General features: G+C 48.4%; 1 protein-coding gene across 2 annotated transcripts; it reads right to left on the reverse strand.

Moving 5' to 3' along the window:
* Window positions 1-19,987: 19,987 nt before the first annotated feature.
* On the reverse strand, window positions 19,988-22,133 carry MID1IP1 (MID1 interacting protein 1). 2 transcript variants are annotated; one of them, XM_075774263.1, is made up of 2 exons: window positions 21,720-22,133; window positions 19,988-21,283 (listed from the first exon to the last, which is right to left on the reverse strand). In XM_075774263.1, the coding sequence occupies exon 2, from the start codon at window positions 21,132-21,134 to the stop codon at window positions 20,640-20,642; it is 495 nt and encodes a 164-aa protein (XP_075630378.1). In that variant the 5' UTR covers window positions 21,135-21,283; window positions 21,720-22,133; the 3' UTR covers window positions 19,988-20,639. The 2 variants fall into 2 exon arrangements, with proteins under 2 accessions (XP_075630378.1, XP_075630367.1); XM_075774252.1 differs by having other exon boundaries at window positions 19,988-21,280; window positions 21,720-22,132.
* Between the last annotated feature and the right edge of the window lie 245 nt (window positions 22,134-22,378).

Raw genomic sequence — 22,378 nt, forward strand, 5'->3', positions numbered from 1 at the left:
GTTCTGGGCTGGGTGAAAGCTGCTGTAAACCGCTTCGCCACCTCTTCGGCTCATTGAAAACCTGAGACTTCCCCACCTGGGGACAAGAGTGAAAAAGCAGAGTATTAGACAACAAAGTCCTGCCAAGTCTTCTGGTTTTCCTCTCTACAGGCACCATTTCTGCTCTTTTAAGGAACAAATCTGGAGGAAATTTAGAGCAGTTTACAACATTACAGCAAACTTTATAATGAGAAAGTACAGGCTCCTACCAATCTGTGTTGGGATATATAGAAATATATGGACTTTCATGCAAACACACAATCTACTGGGCTTTTGTTGTTGCCGTTGATGAAAGGCACCAGCGGGTATGAAACAAGCCAAGCAGCAAGCATGCCTGCCTTTGAGGTCGTCCTCTCTCATCTGCAGCGTGGCAATTGCCTGCTGCCGGAGAGATCTCCAGGTCACAAACAGAGGAAGACAGCTCTGGCTGAAGCGTCAGCAAGTGCTAAGGTACAATTTTGTTCCGGGAGAAACAGTGCTCTGAAAATGTCAGAGCTCAGAGCGTCTGTCTGCGCTGCAGAGAGCAGCACTGCCCCGATCCAGCCGAGCTGGCCCTGGAGGAGCTGCCTGGCACGGGAAGGACACGACCGGCTTTGGTGCACCTCTCTGGCCCACGTCAAGTCTAGTCGATGGAGACCTTGAGCTGGCTGGAGCACTTGTGCAGACAGAGCTGCACCCTGCTGCCCTGCGGCTGTACCCAAACCGTGCGGCAGGTCTGCTCTCTACTTACTGCCATCTCCATCCTTGGAGCAGACTGGCACATCGCACAGCTCCCTGCTTGCCTGCGTACATGGGTTTCCTTGTAAAGTAATCGAGGCCACAGGAGGGACTGCTGTGGATCTGCGTCTTCTCGCGGCATGCAGAAGTGTGCTCAGTTCCCACTGTTTAGGTGCTGCAAATCCTACCAGCCCTGTGAACTCACCCTTTCATCAGGATGGATGGTTTCTGGCTCACCTACCCTAAAAGTCAAGTTGCTACAGCTAGAATCCACTGAATGCTCCTGTTTGTAAAGCAAAGGCCAGCACAGCTCACATTTCCAAAGCATAGATGGATCTGGTTTAGAGAAAGAGCAATGAAGTCATAACAACTTATTCTATCATTAAATTCGGCTGGCCCGGTTTGGGCACACTCAGGAAGCAAAACAGTTGAGGCTGAAGTTAACCAGACCCTTTTCAGGGGAGATTTGTACTGTACAATGCTACAATTCTGGGTTGCTAGGGTTCCTTCACAAGGCTCCCGTGCAATGCTAACAACTGAAGGGTCACACCAAATGTCTACCATATGCTGCACAGGCACAGTTTCCTCTCAAGTTTTTCATTATATTACATTGTGAATTTTTTCCTTTAAGATTTAATTCCCTAGGCTGTTGTTGGAATTAGATGCAGTTGTTTTGATGGAAGGAATTTCACCTGTTCAAATCAAGTTTTGAGGGATCCAGACATAGCTGGGTTTTTTTATATTTCCTATAAGCATTCCACCCCTTGTTCCTCAAAGGTACGGTAGTCATGCTTCTCATACCCTTGCACATAGTACATGGCTAAGCCAACACAAGAACCATCTGCTTACTTAACTGAAGTATGTAAATGAATGTCACTACCACCTCTAATGTCACGCAAAAGTCAACACAGAAAGATAATATTCCACCAAAAGTCTTGGTCTGCAGGTCACCGTCCCCCCTGCCAGCCTCCTCCAGCTATTCCGGGAAAGTCAACAGACCCCAACAGGTCACTTCTTCTGGGTGGGTCAACAAATGATACTGCTGAGTTCATTCAGACTTTTAAAAAGCAGAATTTTTCAAACTGGGAAAATATATACTGAGCAAACTTCATTCTAGCTCCGACACACTTAGCCAAATCACAGTACAAAAGTTTCTCTGTTTGTTATGTTTCTCTATAAAAGCGTTGCAAAAAAGACTAATCCACGTTGTTAACTGTACCAAGCTGGTAACAAAGTACATCAGCAATTCTGTATTTAAGTTTCTAATTTTGAGCTTCTACACATGCTGAAGAAGAAGCTGAGCTTTGTGGGCCACTGTCAAAAACCGTAGCTTTTAAAGGTTTTCTTATGCAGCTCCTGAGTTTTGGGCAGAGTTGCGATTTCAACAGATCTATTCTCACTGAAGTTGTGGATCAAATTTAACAGCCAAATTAATGCAAACAAAAGGCAGCAGATCAGGTAACTTATAAAACAAATGCTTGGAAGCCCACTTACACTACTTTTTACACAGACAACTTTTCTTGGAAGTACCCCCTCTGAACAATTCAAACCCACGTTACTTTTATTATTGTAAGGGAGGCAGAGTTGGGCTCAGAGAGATTCAGGCTGAGGAGAATTAAAAGACTAGTTTTTACATGTATTCTGCTTCCTGGCTAAATTTGTCCTTAGGTCTTACTAAGGACATGTAGGAAGTGTTATAAACTCTCATTTGATGTGTAACATAAAGGTTTGTTCCTGTGTTTAGTTAACAGTATTCTATTGCTGCTCATGGCCATGGTAACTTTGTCTAACTTTTTAAAGACATTTCTGCAGCCATTGGAAAAATGGAAATTTTAATATTCCACTTGCATGTAGTAGAAACGTGAATACCAGAAGTTCTTGAAGCGGAACTCATCCTTCAACTCATGAGTGGAAGCGATAGCTTCCTTGACATCATAGCGTTGTTAAAGAGTCAATAAACTACCACCTCAACCTCTACGTAGTATAGAGAAGGGTGCCAAAAAGGATGAGACACTAATTTCCCTAAACTTTCCCATTTTATGGGACATGTAGTACAGAGCTTGAGAACCATGGCTTCAACTAGACATTTGGGTTGTTCACATCCAGCGAGCACTACACCAGCACTAACTAGGTTAGGAGGATGAAGAAACTATTGAGGAGATTGTGTGGGAGGTATACAGGCACTACCCAGTCAATCATTATATACTTACTGTTTTTAAGACCACTGATCACACTCAAACGAACTCTAAAATAGTGGATAGATTGCTTCAGGACTTCCCTCAGCCCTTAAGAAACTTTTAGGTATTTCTTTTTCCATTACAGCTAATTACAATATGTGACCTGATGCATAAAGACTAGCTTTTTTTTTCCACCCATCTTACTCTTATCTAGCATTGTTTATTTAATGGTGTCTTAATCCAAGCTAATCATGTCCCTAGCAGCGAATTATGTTCTAAATGACAATGAATTATGTTAGCAGAAGGATAATCGGGGGAGAGCCATCCAATCACTTCTACTTTTTCCAGCATACCTTAATCAAAAACAGCAATGAAGAAGACACATTGCAGAGCACTATATGAGAGGAGCAAAGTATTGCTGAACATACCTGAACCTGCAGAAGCAAGAGTGAAGGTAGGGTAGGTCCCTCCCATCAGAGTGGTGCCTTCAGCTTTGCACTGACTTCAGGGCAAGTAACACGTGGCTTGTAGGAAACGGGGGAGAGGGATGGGGAGGGGGTTGGAGGAAGCTGGCTGAAAAGTGTTACCTGGATTTGAAAGCACATTTAGGATCATGAATAAATCATAATTTATTAGTCCAGCACTGGTAGTCTGCACTAGACTCCAGAAAAGTCCTTGATGGGTCAGTACCATGTCGAGCGTGGCTGGGACTGTGCAGGGTTTCCTTTACTGATCTAAAGAGTGGAAAGAAAGAGGGCACAGGCGGCGGAGCGGGATCGGTGGGTTAAGATTTGCAGCATCTCAGCGGATGCCAAGGACAAAGGCATATCGCGTTGCAGAGCTGCACAACCCCTTCTGTCCCCCAAGCTGTTCATCTTCCAGAGAGGCACAGCACTCTGGATACTGGGTATTTGTTAGCCTTTCGAATACCCCGACAGACAGGCCACATGTCAAACACGCTCTTTGCCAGGAAGCACTTTTATTGATTTTTTTTTTTGATAAGAGAGTAAAATATTGGCAAAGGTTCATTTTACTCCTTATCACGAGCATCAACACAGAGCAAATCTCATGCATTAGTCCCGTACTTTTTCAACAATAATGTAAAAAGCCAAATAAATTCATTCATCTCGCAGCAATGTTGTTTCTGGAATAGCTGCTTTGTAGCAGTTATACAAGTGCTGGGAAGTGACAGATCAGCAGCCAAACAGCACAGCCAGTCCTGGCACTCCGAAGGGATTATCTGGGGCTAGAGAGCTGCCCCATGCAGAAGCAGGCGCTAGCAACAACTTGTTAAACTGATATGCCCTGTCCCAGAGTTGAAAAGTACCCAGACGCTGGGACCCTTCCTCCATCCGCCTCTACACGGACGGCTCTCATTTGCTTCGGCCTGAAAGATGCAAAACTGTACTGATGAAAAAAAAGTACATTTTGTCTTCAACAGTTTCACATCTGCCACAAACACCACGGGAAAACAGGGCGAAGCCTTCTCTGCAGTGGGAAAAAACCCTTAACGGACAGCTCTCTTTCAGCAAGCCTTAGGGAAAAAAACATGCTCCTGGAAAAGGGCAGTAAATAAATTGAGATTCAGCATAAAAGAATGCAGGCTGGTATGTTTTGGGGGAGGCAGAGGGAGGAAAGGGAGGAGTACAAACTAAGAGGCACTTAAAGTCATGAAAAAAAGCTTAGAATCAATAAACAGACTGCAGAACAGCGAACAAAATGCGCCAGGATTGAAAACGAAACAAAAAACCCTCCAGCCTTGGGGAATTAGTGCTGCATATATAGCTGCAAAGGCCCAGGAAAAGAAAAATCGAGGCATCTAGAACTGCAGATGGCTGTGGCCAAAACCCCACACGTCTTTATTTCCCAACTTTAAAAAAACCTGAGAGTGTATTTCCTTATGGCAAGCCCTCTAGGACTGGGATCAAACCTTGGAGAGTCAGGGTAGCTGTTTCCTGCTGCTCTGAGGGGCTATACCTGTCGGATGGGGTGGGAAGGGCCACTACAAGAAAAGGAGGCTTAGGAATGTGCTTTGGGAAGTTTGTAACCGTGATTTGTATACACCAAATGCTCTCAGCACCACACCAAGTTTTTAAGAAGCATATGTAATGGAATATATTTATCTGCTTGTATTTCTTTCTTCAAAGTGTGTTGCCATAAACCTACTATGCTTCTTAAAGCTTAGGATCCTGTTTTTGTAAGACCCCCTTTTCCTGTTGGGGATGCTCTTTAAGCTCTGGGCTGAGCACAGGGAGCTCAGGCAGTGAAGCTATATACACCACTCCCATCGATGCCTGCTATGATGCTGAGGAGAAAAATAAGATAATCTCACCAGACCTTGCTCGCGTCACAAAAATGCATAGGCAAGAAGACAGAGCACATGGAAAAGCGCCTCATCTCAGCACAAACATCTCCCTCGTTATGGCAGGTTTCCTTCCACAGAGATATCAGCTGCGTTGCGGGTCTGTGGGTTGGGTAGTGTTTCTCACGTTAACAGCCCAGCTGTGGCTGTCTGAGCAGGTCTGGCTCACTCCAGCGGCAGTTTCCCCCGTGGGACTCCGTGTATGACTGCAGCGAGTGGGAGCCAGCGCCTTCACACTTGAGTGTATTGATCTCATCTTGGAGAAACACCGGAGCAAGACCAGCGGGCTGCCCCCAGGCACGGGTCTTGCTTACGCGTCGGAGCGAGTCTTGCCTCACCCCAACTCACTCATGGTGGGGACCTCACCCAGCTCGCAGCAGGCAGGTCTCAGCACCCGCCCCAGAGGCATTCAGGCAGTCGACCCTGGTGTACCACAAACCCCTCTGAGGTTTGGGACCTGCTTTCTCCCAGGTGTAGGCATGGGACCAGCACCCCACACAGCTCATGCAGCTCGCTCTCCCTTGACAGGCAGCCCGTTGCTGTCTTCTCTCTCCAGAAAGGATGCCTGATAAACAGCCTTGCTTTAAGCCTGGTTTCCAGGGAAAAAAAAAGTCCACGTGATTTTGCTCTGTGCACGCATGAACATCTGGATCTCCCTTACCAAGTTTTGAATCGATCAGCCCACTTCATCCATGTTTGACAAAGGAGTTGATATTTCCAACTGCACTTACCTGCTGGGCTAGGCGACCTTGGAGCTGGCACGTGCCAGGGTACCCGGTGGAGCGTGCCGCACGCCCCACGTGCACGTTTCCCTTCTCTGGAAACCAGAGCCTGGGGCTGGAGGGGACGGGGCACTGACATTTGGCTGCGTTTTGCCCCCGCACGGGGTGAGACTAAGGCCGTGGGACCCAGGAACACGGAGGATCGTGGGGTTTTGCAGGCCAGATGCAGCCAGAGATACCCGGCTTCTGCAGGTTTTGTGGGAACAGGCAGCTGGGTGTTTGTGCTCTCCCTGGGGTGAAGACTAAAGCACAAGGTCACACTTTGCTGGCAGGGAGCCCACATGCCATAAAAACACAATGGAGACAGACCTCATAATGCCCCAGCTTCAGGAAGAGCTTCAGTTGAAGCTTTCATTTCCTTGGACATCAATCAAACCATGACACAGACCCGTAGCAAGCTATGTGGTCATTAGCTCTTTTGCTTGCTACTCCTCATCTTTCCTATCCGGTCCCCCAACACACTCTACCAGCCTACTCCAGTTCTGAGGTATAAAGCTTAAGAGGAAAGTGAAGTCACATCTAATCTGCATAAAATCATACATTTTCTAGTTTGTAATTATTTTCTCCCCTGCACATCTTCACATGTGCCATGGGCTTTTCTCAAGGCCTCAGCTCCACAGCCAGGACTCTCATATCCCCTTGGATGACAATCTGAAATCACAAAACGTTCTCATACATTTTTCTTTGCTCTGGTTTCAATCTCCCTTCCCTTTTCCAGTGTATTTCCTATGTATAAAGCATGCTTCCCTGTGTTCATTTTCAACATTTTTTCTTCTCTATTTCCATCTTAGCATATTCCTTCTCCTTGCTCTTTCTTTTTGCCTACCTTTTGTCTACCAGTCCTCCTTTCCTCCTTCTGTCCTATTTCAAAACCTCCCTATGAGCCAAGCCTACTACCTTCTAAAGCGTAATGCTGTCAGCTTTAATAGGAGCTGGATTAACTTCCACGGCTTTCATCTTCCCATCTGGGTTTTTTTTTTGTTTTGGCTGTTGGTTTTTTTTTTGGTTGTTGTTTTTAATGCATCCTCCCCATCGCAGTTCCTGTTTCCGTCTCCTTCTCTGCACCTTGCTTGAATTTTTCTTTCCCTTGCTCCCCTCACACCCTTCTGCTCCAGCCCCTCCTCGGGTCTTTCCTGCTCTTTTCCATCTATCCATCTCAAGGAAAACAATCTGCCTAATCTACCATCTAGCCAGCTACTGAGCTTTCCAGTCCACACCCACCACTGTTGTATGTGAGCACCTAATATATATTAAGATTAGGATCTCTCTTGTTCCCTCCCCCTTCCTTTCCAAACTATGTTGAAAAGGCTGGTGTGTGGTTTTTTTCAGTAGTTCTGCCTCTTCTCTCCATGCCCCTCCCCATCGGTACTGGAGAAACATAGGGCCAGGGATAGGGGTTACAGAAATTGTACTTAGTACTCACCCTGTTAAATACAAGAGAGCTTTACTGTCTCTCTCTCTCTCCCCCAAAAGAGGACATGAGGCCTGATGTAATGTCATCCAAGTAATGGAAAGACTGAGATTAAACTCCCTAGGAGCAGGAGCAGACCCCTGGGAGAAGAGAGATTGACAGGGGATGCATGAAAAAAAAGAAAAAGAAATGGATGTGAGAGAGGACTGTAGAAGATACAGGAATAAAATGGGGCATTAGAGGAAGCCCATGTTACCTGAAACATGATCCTCTCCTATGTAACCAGGATCTCCCTTGAAATTTCACTAAAACAAATCGGCACTCCTCATATTCTAGGATGTTGACCTAGAAAGTAGCATAAAGGAGGATCCACCCATCATGATCTCAGCTATTTCCTTCTCGTAGTTCATAAGAAAGTAGTTTTCCCACAGCCACTGCTTCTCCCAAACATCTGTGTTATTCTGGGAAATAAAGCAGAAAGGGGCAACTTGTGCTTCACCCAAACCAGCTCACAGGAGAGGTACAAGCAGGTTTGGAAGGGATTCAGTAGCCCTGACAATAGCAAAAAGGAGTGGATCCTGCTCCACTCTGTCCCCAAAACCAGGAGGAGAGGACAAAGAGGGACCCTTACCGGAGTCCTTAGTCTTTCCGTGGGGCCAGGAGGGAAAGGAAACAAAAAAATCAACAAGAAGGGTGGAGAGATATGAACGCCTCCTATCCTCTTCCTAGATGCGAGAGAGAAGAGGAGATGGGCAGCGAGGATGAAAGTCTCTTCTAGGTCTCTTCATGGGCTGTGAAGCATCCATCTGGGAAAACCAGTAACATTTCGGGTATGGTGCTGGGGCCAACATGGGAAGCAGAGGACTGAACATAGTGCCGTGGCCTAGACTTTTCTTCAACTCCACCATGGAAGAGGGACAAAGCTGGAAGAAATCTACATATGTGTTTTAGAAAGCATACTTCCAACCCTGGAAGGCTGGCTAAGCTGCTGCAGGCAAACACTTCTCCAAAACACAGGGGCTACATGCAAAAAATGCAGATGGGAAAACCACCCCAAATTGCCAACCAGCCTCATTAAGAAGGAAAAGGAAAAAGAGAGGAAGAAAGACTATGTAGAAGGAGAAAGAAAGAAAGAAAGAAAGAACGAACGAACGAACGAGCAGGGTCATAGAAAATTTAACTCATAATCTCTTAATTCACCAAAATTCAAATCAGCTATGTTCTGTTAAATAAATTGCACTACTAAGTTAGAACTGCCTTGACTTGCCTTATCTAGCCACCACAGCTCCTTAAGTGCATCAGCAGTAAATTATGTGTATTTGCCATGATGTTCTTGCAGTCAGAATTAGGTTTCTGCACGTTTCAGTTCTCTTCCTTTCCTACAGCAGGGGATGCGATGGAAATGATGAACAACTCTACTCATACGCTACTCATAGTTTCCTCTCTCTTGATTACTCAAACTTTCTACTCCAGGCAGTGTAGTTAGCAACTCTTTCTGCCATGTTAAGGCTTTGCAGCAGGTACAACATGACACCAGCTGCGTGTCCTAATCTCAGTCCATAATGCTGAATTAATAAATATAGTGTGCTTTTCCACAGACTTCCATAAATTCAGAGATATATCTGCAGGAAGGAAAAGACAATAATTCTATGTCCATTCAGATGAATTACAACCCAAAAATAATAGCTGGAAACTTGTTTGCAAAAATCAGTAGACTTCAAAAACAGCAATGTGTAGTTTGGGAAGAAAGAGAATCACAAGAAGGAAAAGGATTGCAGTATAAATAATGCAAGGGGGAAGGAAGAAAGGACAGACAAAAAGAACATATTATTGGTAAAAATCAATAACAATCATCATATAGTTTTTATGAGAACCTAACCGTGAATAGGTGGATGCAAAGGAGTGTACCTCAGTAGTCTAAAAATCAGAATGTTAAAGAGAAGTAAAGCAGACCATGTTTTTACCACTTGTCAAATAAAAATGCAACATATTTCTGAGTATCTAAGGCAGCATGTCTGCTGGCAAAGTAGCAGTGTATAATACTGTCATCTGTATATTGGGGGAACTCAGATCTGCAAATACAGAGAAAGTGTGGCTTCCTAGAAATTAGTAATTCCATCTGATTAGCAATGAAAGGAGTTTTTTTTCTCTTCCCTGAAAGAATGTCTCCCCTTTTTGGGTCAATTTCTTAGGGATCGTCTCCACACAGTTCTGGAGACAGGCTGCATCAGAGAGCACAGTTTAGGAGGCATCCTCAGAAAAGCCCTTATCTAATAAATGCCTCAAGTGGCACAGAGACTAGCTTTTCCCTAGCACCCACAAACTGCGTTCGCTGCTGCAGTGCACTGAAGGGGCCCAGCAGAAGTGACAGATCATGCCCTGTGTTCTCGGTGCACCTCAGGGTGCTTTTCTTCCCCTCTGTAAGAGCATCTTGATTTCCTAGTGGAAACTGAAGGATACTTATGTATCTTCATATATCCTTGCTACTCACCAAAAAAGACTTTTAAAATGCATTTGTGTTTCCTCTGCAGAGAAAACTGAGAGGACTGAGGTCAAAGACAACTCACCATCTCTGTGACACTAGTCAATGTGTGGCATCTGTACTTAGCTTTGCTCCACGTCCTTTTGTATTCTCGCTCCTAACCACTTATGTTTGCTACCTTGAGGCTGGAACAAAGGTGGCCCACTCTTGTTCCTTTAAAAACAATTTAGAAAAGGGAAACAAAGAAAAGTGAAGATATTGCTCTACAACAGAAAGGATGACTTGGGAGTAGATGCTCAGACAGCATGAGTCATTCTGCTTTTGTAGGAAGGGCCTCTTACCACGCACTGGAGATGGACCGCATTACCCTTTTTTAACTCAAAATACTGCCACATAAACCACACACTGACCCAGCACATGACATTCAGGGTGACTGAATGGAAGGAAGAGAGCGTATAGCTTAGCCAACAGAGGCTGAATGATCAAGCACTAAAGGTAGTCACATTGTGTTCCCCACAATATGCTCTGACAGTCCACAGACAGCTGGTTGGTCATATGGTGCCAGTCTCTCTTCCCTGCTTCTAGCTGCTACACGATACTAAAAGGAGCAGGAAGGAAGGGAAATCCTTTCTTAAAATCATGTATACAAACAATAGTTGCACGAATGCAGATGGAAGGGGATCCTGTCCAAAACACGCAGTCAGAAGCAGTAACTGCTTCAGAGTCTGACAGCAAGTCTCGACTGAGCCTGGCTTTCACAGACAAAGTGGTCGCACCCGGAGGTGTCCCCTGGCCGCGGAGTAGGGAGGAGGGAGCCAGCGTGGTAGCCCCTGAAGCCCAGCCCTTGCTGCAGAGGGCAGGCTCCCACCGCCATTAACATCATCATCACCAACATCCTCACCCTGCGTGACTGCTCGGCTCAGCCCACGGGTCAGGGCCCTTAGCTGTGTATCTGATGGGAACTTTTCCCCGGGATTTTCTGGGTAAGTCGTTACGTACATGCAGACCAAAAGGGCACTGTGGACATCATCTTCCTCATCCTATGTGCTGACTCCAGGTCAGATGAGGGCCTGGTGAACAACATCCTCCCCTGCCTCCCACTTTCCATACGAAGGAAGGCTGGGCAGGGCAGCTGGCCAGGGTCACAGAGTCCTCCGCAGCAGCTCCCTGGCCTGTGCAACAGCTCCAGGAGACTGCCAGGCACATCAGGGCTCACAGCATCCATCCAGAACCTGCCCCAGGTCTGACATCTGGTAAAGGATGCAAAGGCAGAACAAAACCATTTAATTTCAGAAGATAAAGCTTTTTGCGTCATTCTCTTCAGCCACCAAGCCATGACATTGCAAAAGAACATAGCTATCCTGCTTTCACACCAAAGCTCTCAGCTCTCCAAAATGTTGTTTACAGCCTGACAAAAGCACCTTATTCTTGCAAGCACTGAAGTGCTCGGCATCTCTTTCAGAAATAGTTCACATACCAGGCGAGGCTGACTTCGGGACCTGCAAAAGATAAATCAGGTTGGAAGAACACTGTGGATTAGCACCCTTGTTACCACTACAGCAGCTTCCTTTCTGCTCTGGTCTCCCATGAAGGCAGCATCCCCTGGCAAACTCAACAGGCAATCCCTCCTCCTCTTTCCTGACGGTACAGGCTCCTGCCTGCACCCTCCCGTGTTTTCCAGGCCGCTGCTCTAAGAGCAGGGAAGGAAAAGAGGAGGAGAGATGGAGCGGAGCATGGCAAGACTCTGGTGCCACAGGGAGGGGAAGAGAGAGAGGCTGGCAGGGAAAGCTGTCCCCGTGCAGTGCTGCCTGCCCAGCAGAGAGAATCAGGCAAATTTTGCTGGGAGAAGCTGCCTCCCTCAGCTCTCCACCCGTGCCGGTTACAGCAGCAGCAACAGAAAACTTTGCCTTACACAGTGATGTGGAACCAAGAGAAGAAGCCTGGTTGATCTTGTAGCACAGCCAGATCCTACCTCCTGCAGAAAGTGAGCTGAGCCAGAGGAGAGAACCGTGCCAAAATCTGCAGCTGTATAAATCAGAACCCCCAAGAAAAATGGTTTCAGCCTTGTCTGTGGTCTTGGAGCATGTCTGCTGAGAAGGGCTCCCCACAAAATACTCTGCCCAGTAGCAACTTTGAGGGCTAGCAGAGATCTTATTTTCAATCCTCCGAGTGGCTTCAAGTTCAACTCCTGAAGTTCCTTGGAGAGTGGTTCCAGTCCCTTCAGGAGCAACCTGCTCTCCTGGCTCTCAGCCCTCCGGTCGCAGCCTTATTTTGCATGGCATCCTTTAATTAGAGATCAAGAGAGACCTTGTGCTCAGGGCGCTCTCAGGCTCCCGTCCCTGCATCAAGGCCCAGGACTTGGCGTGCGTCGGTGCCTGCACACAGGATGAACCCAGTGTTCCTGTGGTTCTTTTCTCTTTGCCTCCCACGCACTCCATAAATATTAAAGCCTTCCCTACCAAGCAAAATTGCTACCATGGTGTACTCAGCATCACTGTCCCATAACACCTTCTGGGTGCTCTCCAGGGAGCTGGGACACAGCACTTCACACTGGCCTCCCCTCGCTGGGAAGCATCCGGCAGCTGGGGCAGAGTGGCAGCATTGCTGTCGGCTGTGCTCCGAAGGAGCCGAGTATCTTGCTCTTAAAGACCACATGGAAGCATGTCCCCCTGGTGATGGCCACCGTGAGGGGACGGAGGCATTCAAGCGCCAGAGAGCTGAGGTGTAACCAGCCCTGTCTCCTCAGTGCTTGCACCAAGCAGTTTGTGATGCCTCGCTGAGTCCCACTCCCAGCTGCGCCGGAGGACAGCATGGGGAGCCTGCGCTGCCTCCTTAGGACTGCTGGCTGTGGCGTGAGGGGCGAGGTGGCACACCAGTGCACGCTGTCGTGCCCAAATCCCACACCAGTGCACGCTGCCGTGCCCAACTCCCACATCAGCGCACGCTGCCGTGCCCAAGTCCCACTCAGGATCTCAGCCTGAGCAGCCGCCAGTTTCAGCGACACTCAAACTCATCAGCATACAAATCTCTTTTGAAGCTGGGACTCAGACGACACTTTCACAACCCACTTGATGCGATCTGCGTGAAAGTGGTTGCTAACGGGGGAGGGCCCTCTCTGCCTCCTGGCAGCGTGTTCCCAACCCTTCCTCCACACGGGCCCTGCAGCTAATGCAGCTGCACCTTCTGCTGAATGAGGGAATTAGTACAGCCAAAAGCTTTTTTCCTCTGCTAGTTTTCAGCTCGATCGGCTCCTTGGTCTGGTAACTCCGTCGCTGCATGAGCGCTGGTGCCAGCACGATGGGAACAGAGAGTTCACGGGGCCAGGGCTGGGGGACGGGGGACAGGACTTGGCCCCACATAGGCTTAAGCCAGTCAAGAAATAGCCACCTCTGGGTCTTAAAATACGTAGCCCTTTGAAAATATTGCATGTTCTTAATTCAGTTTTAAAAGTAAGACTTACTTGACTGCATTAACCTAGATGAGGAATTATTTTAGTCTTTGCTAAATATTGTACTAACTATACCAGTGAAAGCTGAAAGAAACCCACCGTCTGTTTCGTTAAAGCCAGACTTCTCAACTTCTTTAAATGAGGCATTTTTTGCATTACGCTGAACTTGAATACAAAAGCCAGCATCATAAATGCGAAGGCCATGATCTGCCAGCTCCCTTGCTTTGCCTTGTCGCTGTACAGGCTCGCTACAGGCTCTATTTTTCCTCTCAGTGTGAGTGTGACACTACAATTAATACTAATGACAATTATTAGGGCACATCAAAAGATGAGCACAGCACACATTAGCGACAGAAACCAGCTTTCTGCTTTGTTGGCTCTGCCTTCAGCACAGCTATTTAGGCACTTGGATATTTCTCAAAGTATAGATTGGTGATCAGCCATCACTGTTAAAACATTTTCAAAAAAGCAGTGCCTCCACATGAAAAATAACAGGTTAATAAAAGATGTAACGATTAATTACATGATTCAAACAAGGAAATACCATGAAATCACCTAATATGCTGTTATTACCAATTACAGTTCAGTTTGAAACTGAGACCTGTCTGGGTGATGAAATGAGATTGGTTTACCAGGAATTTCGGGGAGGAAACGCCTCAGAGAGATGGGAAAGGGAATTGGGAAGGACACAGGGACAAGTCCATAGGAGAAACGGCCTTCAGGGAAAGAAGAGTATGTGAGGAGAAGGGGACGGACGGCACATGTGGGACAGCAAGAAGCAAGGCTTGAACCATCTTGAGTATTACCCACCGGTGGGTACTCCGATAAAAATTCTGTGTGAAGTCGACAGATGTTTGGCTCAAAGAAAGGCTGTGGCATTTTCCTCACGTGGGCTGTTCACAACTGCAGGAGCAGACTCCTCTGCGGTTAGCAAGCTTGATAACCATATTGAGTTGGTGGCTTGGTCGGCTTCTAGCTTCAGCGCTCTAAATGGACAATTTTGTAAATAGCCCTGCAAAAATGCCAAATACCACTAGACCTGTCAGTATAACTAGTGCATATCTGCATAGCTGTTAGTGGCATACAATCAGGCTCAAGAAGTATGCACCACGAGAAGTACAGGCATTCCCATTTCCAAATGGTCTGATAATAAGGATGAAATGCCAACTAACTCGGTGCAGAGTGCAGGAAGTTCTGTAGGTTGCTTATCCCACCTGAAAATTGAAGCGAACCAGATTTCAGTTCCAGACTTCCAGGGAAGGACGCTCATTCCCCTCTTTGTGATGACAAGTCTGGGGAAAACATTTCAAATGTGAGTGAGATGAAATACAGTATCTCAGAAGCACAGATATTAAAACCTGAAAAAAATGCTTTTGTTGAGGTACATCTAATTGAGACCTTGTGTCTCCTTGGATCTGCATTTAGACTGTCCACCTGCAAAAGAGACGAGAGGAGCAGAATGTTACACTGAATTATTTGAGAACCAAAACTATTTCTTTGCATACAAAAAAAAATCACTCTCGGATTCCAGTAAAATCTCCTCCGAGTGTGGTATAAGTGAAAGCAGCTGACTGGTCAGGCTTCCTACAGACCCATAAAAAAAGCGGGAAGGGTGTAGTCTATCTAACGTATCTAATCTCTGCGTTGATACAGCCTCCATCCATACATCTGCTTGTTGGCAGATGAGTGCTGACTCGGCAAGTCTTTAATCTGTCAACTCCCAGGTGTTTTGATAAACCATGAAAGCTGTCAACTTGGACCTCAAATAAACCTTCTCTGCCCCGAGTGTGGTGGAAAGCCTTTGTGTACGGGCACCAGCCCTCCCGCTCAGGAGGGCTGAAAGGATGCTCCATCATTTCCCTTCCTTTGCTCCCAGGGAAATCCCACGTTGGTTATGGGGTGAGAAACCTCCCCGTTGCCTTTCTCCCTCCGCACCACAGCACGATCTGGAGGAAATCCCTGAAGGAAAGCTCCACCTTGCATCCCTCTCCCCGCTCCAGTTGACCAAAGAGCACTCCCACAGCAAGGGGGTTGCCGTGCTGCTGCGCTGTGCTCTGAATCACGGCTTTAGGCACTCTGCCCGGCTTCTCAGTTCAAATACAGATGAAAAGGGAGCTTTAAAAGGCTCAGCCAGTCTTAAGTGGTGCGTCTGTGCCTGTGGGACATCCACCCTGTTGTTCGTAACCCAAATTTGCTAAGGTAAAACAGGCCAGAACAAAAAGAAAGAATTACATTAGAATCAGACGTATGTAGGTAAACGTGATAAAAAGATGAAACGCTTTAATTGATACTGTGACAAACCTTACAAACATAACCAAGCAAGCTCATTTACTGCTTGGTGATTTAGCACAGAGGAGGCACCTGTTTTCTAAGCTCTCCAAGCATTTTCTGTGCCATCTCTTCCAGAACAAAATTCAAAAGCACAAAGACTAAAAGGTATTTTCCTCATTCTGTCACTGCAGGTCAAGTAAGTATGAGTGTGTTTGAACGGGGAAGGAATATTACTTTTTATAAAGAGTGTTGATTCTGGCAGTTGGCTACCAACAAAAAGATATACAATTACCGCACTCCTATTTGCAAATTGCCTGTTGGAAAGGAGTTTATAACTTCATTCCTTAAAATTAATTTTGACCCAAACTTGTCATGCAAGTCTGTGGTCTGGAAGGAAAATTATTTTGCAACATTAGAACTAATGCGTTCAGGTATTTCTGCCTGTTGAGAAGGTGACAACAACAAATAACTGAAAAGCGCATGCAAAGCTGGAACTGCTTTTGCAATGCTCACCTTGCTTGCACTCCCCTCAGATTTTACGGCACGTTATAACCCATCATGCTTTTCTTTTTTTCCCTGTGTGTATTATCACCTAAGATCTTTGTGCTCTTTGGAATATAGTACCTAGCACACTGTTAGCTAGATATAAATAATCAAAAGATACAATGTTTAAAGATATAAATAAAAAAAAAAGCAGTACTTCCAGACAACCCCCTCCCATGCTCAGTGCTTCAGGGAAATAAGTCTGCGGGAGAAAAGCACTGCAGACTTTTCCACAAAGAAATAAACCGCACACCAAACCCATAGACACAAAGAGGAGAAGCTTGCTTTTTCTTTTTTCTTTTTTTTTTTTTTCCCTGGTAGAACAGGGTGCAGAGCTTACCTCCATAATAACGAGAACCTCATATAACCTTTATCTGGCCACTAACGGTAGTGCATCTTCCGTGGAAGCCGAGCTAGTCATGACTCATGAGTTTTGGTGCAAGAGCGGGGGGGGGGGGCAACCAAACCACAAAACGCAGATATCTTGATCTATTTAAAACCTTCTGCAAGAAAAAGCTTTCAGAGGGAAAGTAGGAAGATGACAGCCTAGCCTGACTCAGCCTCATCTGCCCCTTCCTTCTGCCAAGCCCTGACCAGAGCGTGCCCTTTGCAGCAGTGGAAGGGGTTGGTGCGCTGGGAGAAAGCCAAGGAGAAACGCATCCCACCCGGCAGAAGGGACTGCAGCGGGTGGGTCTAGTCCATGTGGGTATCAAAAAACTGATTTCAGACTTTTAATCTGCTCCTGGACAGAAAGGGATATGACGGTCCACTTCTGGAGGGGAATGGAGAAAACCTTGTGGTGCGAGAGGCAGATACAATTCCTGGAATGCACACAGAATCCGGCACAGACCTGCCATCCATCCAGGACAGCAGCCAGCCGTCAAAGCAGCCTTTGAAAGGCTGTTCTTCCCATGGGACTCATGCCCATCCCCAGCGTCTTTATTTTTAAACATATATATATATACATATATACATGCCTTGAGACAAAAGCTTGGCCTTCCCCCCATTTGGCCTCCTCTTCTTTTGTATACACCAAAATAAGAGTTGACTCATAAACTATAATGACACATACGAGGCACTTTTATATATTAACTGATGTATCCCATGAGCAATGTCCTTGAGGCTCCTTGGCTGTAACATACCTTCTGCTGTAATCAATTTGTAAGTGCAAACTGTTCTGAATCTCATTATTTATTACTCTTCTAACGTCTGCCTTACTGTATATTGAGTCTATTTCATTTAAGCGAGCTAAAAATGGTAACTGCTTCTCACAGTGCACATGTATATTCCCCTGGTTTGTGCATGGTTACCGCAGTTTGGCGAGTTGTCTTTTTGTTTGTGTCTGGCTTGGAGATAAAGCCACTTATCAAAATACGTGACATCATAATGATAGTTTTACGTTAGACTGATGTCATTTGTCATTATCACTTACAGGTATCAGAATTACTTTACCGGAGCAGACTAAAGGTTTGCTGAACTCAGTATTCAATCAGGAGCATTTAAAATGGTCCAGTCCTTCAAAAGAAAACCTAACTCCTAATAATAAAACTAATTGCATTATATAGCGCCGCTCACGGAAATGTTTCCCAATTCAGCATCTAACGTACAAAATCTGAGTGTTAGGACTCTGCAATCTCATCTTTGCTTGCTGCAACGTCAGGTGCCAGCATGTCCGTAATTGCCTGAGACCACCCCAACTTTTAGGCCAAGTTGGTCTCCACAGCAGCCAGCAGCGAAGTCCCGTCCCTCGTCCTTCGCATGAGAAATACATCCTTGGTTTTTATCCGTTCATTTTTTCTCCCCTCTGCGTCATGAGATCGCTTTCTTAATCCCAAGAGCCTCGATCTTCTCCCACGACCTTGAAAAAGGGGAGCTCTACAGCAGCTCCCAGGCGGGAGGCGACGGTGTCTCTTCCGCTGGTGTGAGCCTGGGTAGTTTTTGCTGCGGGTGAGCTGGGATTCCCCGGGCCGCGGCCAGCCGTGGGGCCAGGTCCCCGCATGGGAGCCACGTGCAGTTCAGCAACTGCGAGTCAGTCACTCCTGCAAGGCAAACCAAACCCCTTGAGTCACAGTATCATCCTACCTCCTCCGTTACCCACAGCTTTACTCGTAAGGAAACGCCACCTTTGCTGCCAAACAGCGCTAGTTTTTAGCTGCTCTCTCACCGAAACTTTTCTCTGGTCTTTAGGATGCAAAGGGAATGGATGCAATGTTCATTGTGATACTGCACCAACGTAATACTATTCTTCTGGTGTTACTCATCATCTAAACCAGCACCACACTGTCTCTTGTGCAACACTGAAACAGTATCGTCTAAATCTGTACCAGGACAAGTTACTGGGAGTTCAAAAGGAGCGCTGTGGAAACTGCCTTGGCTGCTTTTGTCTGAGGATTTCCCAGCGCTCCCGAGCGGAGGGTGTAATGTGGTTTTCAGCCGGCTGAGCGCAAGGCAGGAGGGAGCCATGCAGCACAACAGGTTCTCCCGCTCACCGTCGCCTGCAGGAGAGCAACACTTTACCGTCCGGCATAAGGCACCACATCTTTTGCATTATATTAGTTAGACTGGGGCAAGACATCTTAGGAAACCAGGGCAACCCCTCTCCTTGTTCCTGACTTTTTTCCTGGCATCTTCCCAAGAGGGGAGGGGAAGAGGAGTTAAAAACATTATGAAAGAACAAGCATCACCAAGCTAAAACTCATCCGGCCTTACAAAGTTCTTCTTTACCCTAGAAGGGAAAAACCCTTCTAAAATATGTGTTTTTAAACATACATGTAGACTGATTGTTTGAACTATACAAACATCTGCCAGCTAGCACCGTGTCTGGAGTGCTCATGCTTCAGTACAATGTTCTAACAGTTGGGACTGAAAAACAAATTGCTAGGGAATATCTGAATTTAAACAAAAATATCCTTAAAGCTGAGAGAAAAACTATCCTCTCATATTTCTAACAGGGGGAAAAAAAAAATACAACCACCAAACAAGCCCTGAATTTGATGGCAATAATACAAAGTGAAATTTCAGCATAAGATGCCTATAAACTTGGCATTTCACTGCCTGGGAAGAAAACTTAATACGCTATGGAAGGACATACATATTTATTTAAATAGTCATCTTCTGTGATATGCACACATTGTATTGTAATCAGTAAGTATACACTTTTAATATTAGAAGGCGATATAGGCACCCAATTCCGAGGCACATTACTGCAGCAAATGAAAAAAAAGTAATGCAGAGAGAAATGAAATCAATACAATTTAGATAACACAAATCAAATTAATTCCTAGTATCCAAGGAGGGTTACAGAGGAAAGCAAGCAACACAAGAGATGGGGGAAGCAAGTATCCCAGACCTATTCGGAAGCAGAGAAAAAGAGCTCCACACAGTACATTAAGATACTTCCCGAAAAAAGCAAGAGTCATTCCTAGGCTTTGCTCCAACCTCCATGAATCGCTGCCCTGCAAAGTAACCATGACTCGATCTTCTTGGATTTTGTTAAAGCGGCACAGACCTTCAGGCCAGCATTCTCGCAGAGCAACCGGACTGTCTGGTTGGGAACAGCTTACCAAAACTCAGGCCATGTATGGTGCAGTTAATACGGTCATTCATCCACTTCAGATATGCTGAGTTATCATCACTACCTAATCGCTCCCTTCTGGGGGAGGGGGGAAAAAAAGGCCACAAAACCCCCTCTCTTGTACATGCAGAGATTTCTGTGTCTAGTAAGGCACCTCTGGAAATAACTTAGAAGAACAACGTAAGAATTCCAGATGTTAAAAATATCATTTAATTAAAGAAACATAAATCATACCAAAAAGTTTTAAGTCACTTTTAGTTAATACATTTGCATTTATTTTAGAATATACTCTACATCTGAATAAAAAAGTTTTAAATAAACTCCAGTACATGTACAACCGTGGGACTCGCCATCCGTCCCGCGACAGAGGGATGCTCGTTAGCCCACTGGGTTCCCTCCCCGGTAACAGAAGCAATTTTAAGCCAGTTTTGTTATGTTCATCGGCTTGCGTTGAGCCTCCTATCTGCCAGCTACACCATCACCTCGTACACGTACGGGTTCGGCCTCCCCGCCTGGGGAGGCACTGCAACCGCTCGCCCCAGACCGTACAATAAAAAAAAATAATAATAAAGGAGGAGCGGCGGGGGGTGGGGAATAATTAATAAACTAGTATGGATTAATTTACATCTCTCTCTCGCTTGTGCGTTGGTAGAAAACCGGCTGCAGTCCTGGGGGGCGAAGGGAAGCCTCAGCTCCGGGGCGCTGCCCTCCACCGCCGCCGCGGCAGCAGCGCCGGGCGGGGACGCGCCGCTCCCGCTTCCCGCCGCCGGGCCGGGCGCCCCCTTCCCCCGCTTCCCCCCACCACCCCCCCCACACACACCCCCCCCCGGCGCTCACTGCCCCCAGCTGCTGAAACCGATCTCCTGCTTGTATCTGTTGGTGAGGACGTTGGCCTTGCGGGTGAGCTTGGAGAGGACCGAGTGCAGTCCGCTGAGGTGGTAGTGGAACTGCTTCTCCAGGTCCTCCTCCCCATCGCCCTCCTCGGCGGGCCCGCCGCCCAGCTTGTCCTTCTTGCGGGCCGCCTCCTCGCCCGCCGGCGGCTGCACCACGCCCCACTCGATGTCGTTGCGGATGGATTTGAGCAGCATGTAGTGGCTGTACATGTCCCTGCGGGAGAAATAGGCGCCGGGGTCGCCGGGCGGCAGGGCGGCGTCCCGCTGCGGGCAGACGGCGCCGGCCGCGTCCAGCTCTTCCAGCAGCAGCGGCACGTCGCGCAGCAGGCTGGGCACCATCACCGTCTGGTCCATGTTATTGACGGCGCCGATGAAGCGGTTCATGGCGTTGAAGAGGGAATACTTCTGGCTGTACGAGTCGCAGATCTGCATCATGCCGGCGGGAAGGCGGGCGAGCTCAGCGAGGCGGTTCCGACCGCGGGGCTCCTCCGGCGGCGACCTCCTCCTCCTCCTCGCTACCGGCACCGGCCGCCCTCCGCCGCGGGCTGGGCTCGGCTCGGCGGCTGCTCTCGAGTAGAGTCCTGCTGGGAGGCGGTGGCGGCAGGCGCCGGGTTAGGGGCTGCTCTCCCTCCCTCCTTCCAGCCCGCCTTCCCGTCCCGTCCCCTCCCGCCGGCGCCTTCTCCTCCTCCCCCACCGCCGCCTTTATCCTCAGCCCCATCTCCTTTTTTAGGCTTCCCCTCCCCATCCCTTCGCCCTTCCGCACCCCCCCCCCCCCCCACCGGCCGGCCGGCCTCCCGGGGTGCCCGGCGCATCCGCTGGGGCTTGCTGCTGCACACAAAAAAGAGGCAAACCGCAGAAAAACCCACCCCAAAACCCGCAACTCCTCCCGGGAGCCACGCGTGGCGCGGCGCTGAAGGGCGGCCGAGGGGAAAACAGCCACGCCGGTAAATTAAAATTCGAGCGGCCCCCAGCCGGCGTGACCCGGCCGAGGCACCGAGCCGCCGCGGGGGAGGCACCCACCGTGGTCCGGAGCCGCTCACCGCCGCGCCGTCAGCCCGCCGCCGCCCGTGGCTGCGCTCCCATCCCCGGCGCAGTATTTATAGCGCGTATCTTAAAACAAGGTGTTCCCCAGTGCCAGCCCCCCCGCGCCGGCACTCCAGATAAAGGCGGCGGGCGGCGGCCGCACCGCTCCGGCTCCGCCTCTCGCCCCGCACCGGGGGAGGGCACCGCGACGGGGAGGGCGCCGGCCGGGACCGGCCGAGCCGGGCCGGGCCGGCGGCACAGAGCGCTCCGCGGGCATCCCGCTCCCCGAGTGGGACCCGGCGGCGCGGGCTTAGCGTTCGCGGTGGAAACCGCGGGGCTGGGGAGCCGGGCTCCCACCTGCCCGCCGCCGCCGACGGCAGCGCCGCCGCGCCCCCACCCCCACAGAAGGGACCGGCGGCTGCAGACCCTCCCCCCCGCCTCAGCCCTCCCGAGCGCCGGTAACGTCCTTCCCGCCGCCCCGGGCGGGGACGCCAGCGAGGGGCACGGCGCCGTGATCGAGAAGTGCTTCAATACCGCCCCCCCCCCCCCCTCAGCGCCAGGGCAGGCAGCTCCCAGGCGGGGGGTCGCTGGCTGCCCCCGCTGCCCGCCCGGGGGAAGGCGGGGAACGGGAGGCGCGGCCACGGTGGCCCGGAGTG

Source organism: Balearica regulorum, chromosome 1 (assembly GCF_011004875.1).
Source record: "Balearica regulorum gibbericeps isolate bBalReg1 chromosome 1, bBalReg1.pri, whole genome shotgun sequence".
NCBI lineage: Eukaryota > Metazoa > Chordata > Aves > Gruiformes > Gruidae > Balearica > Balearica regulorum.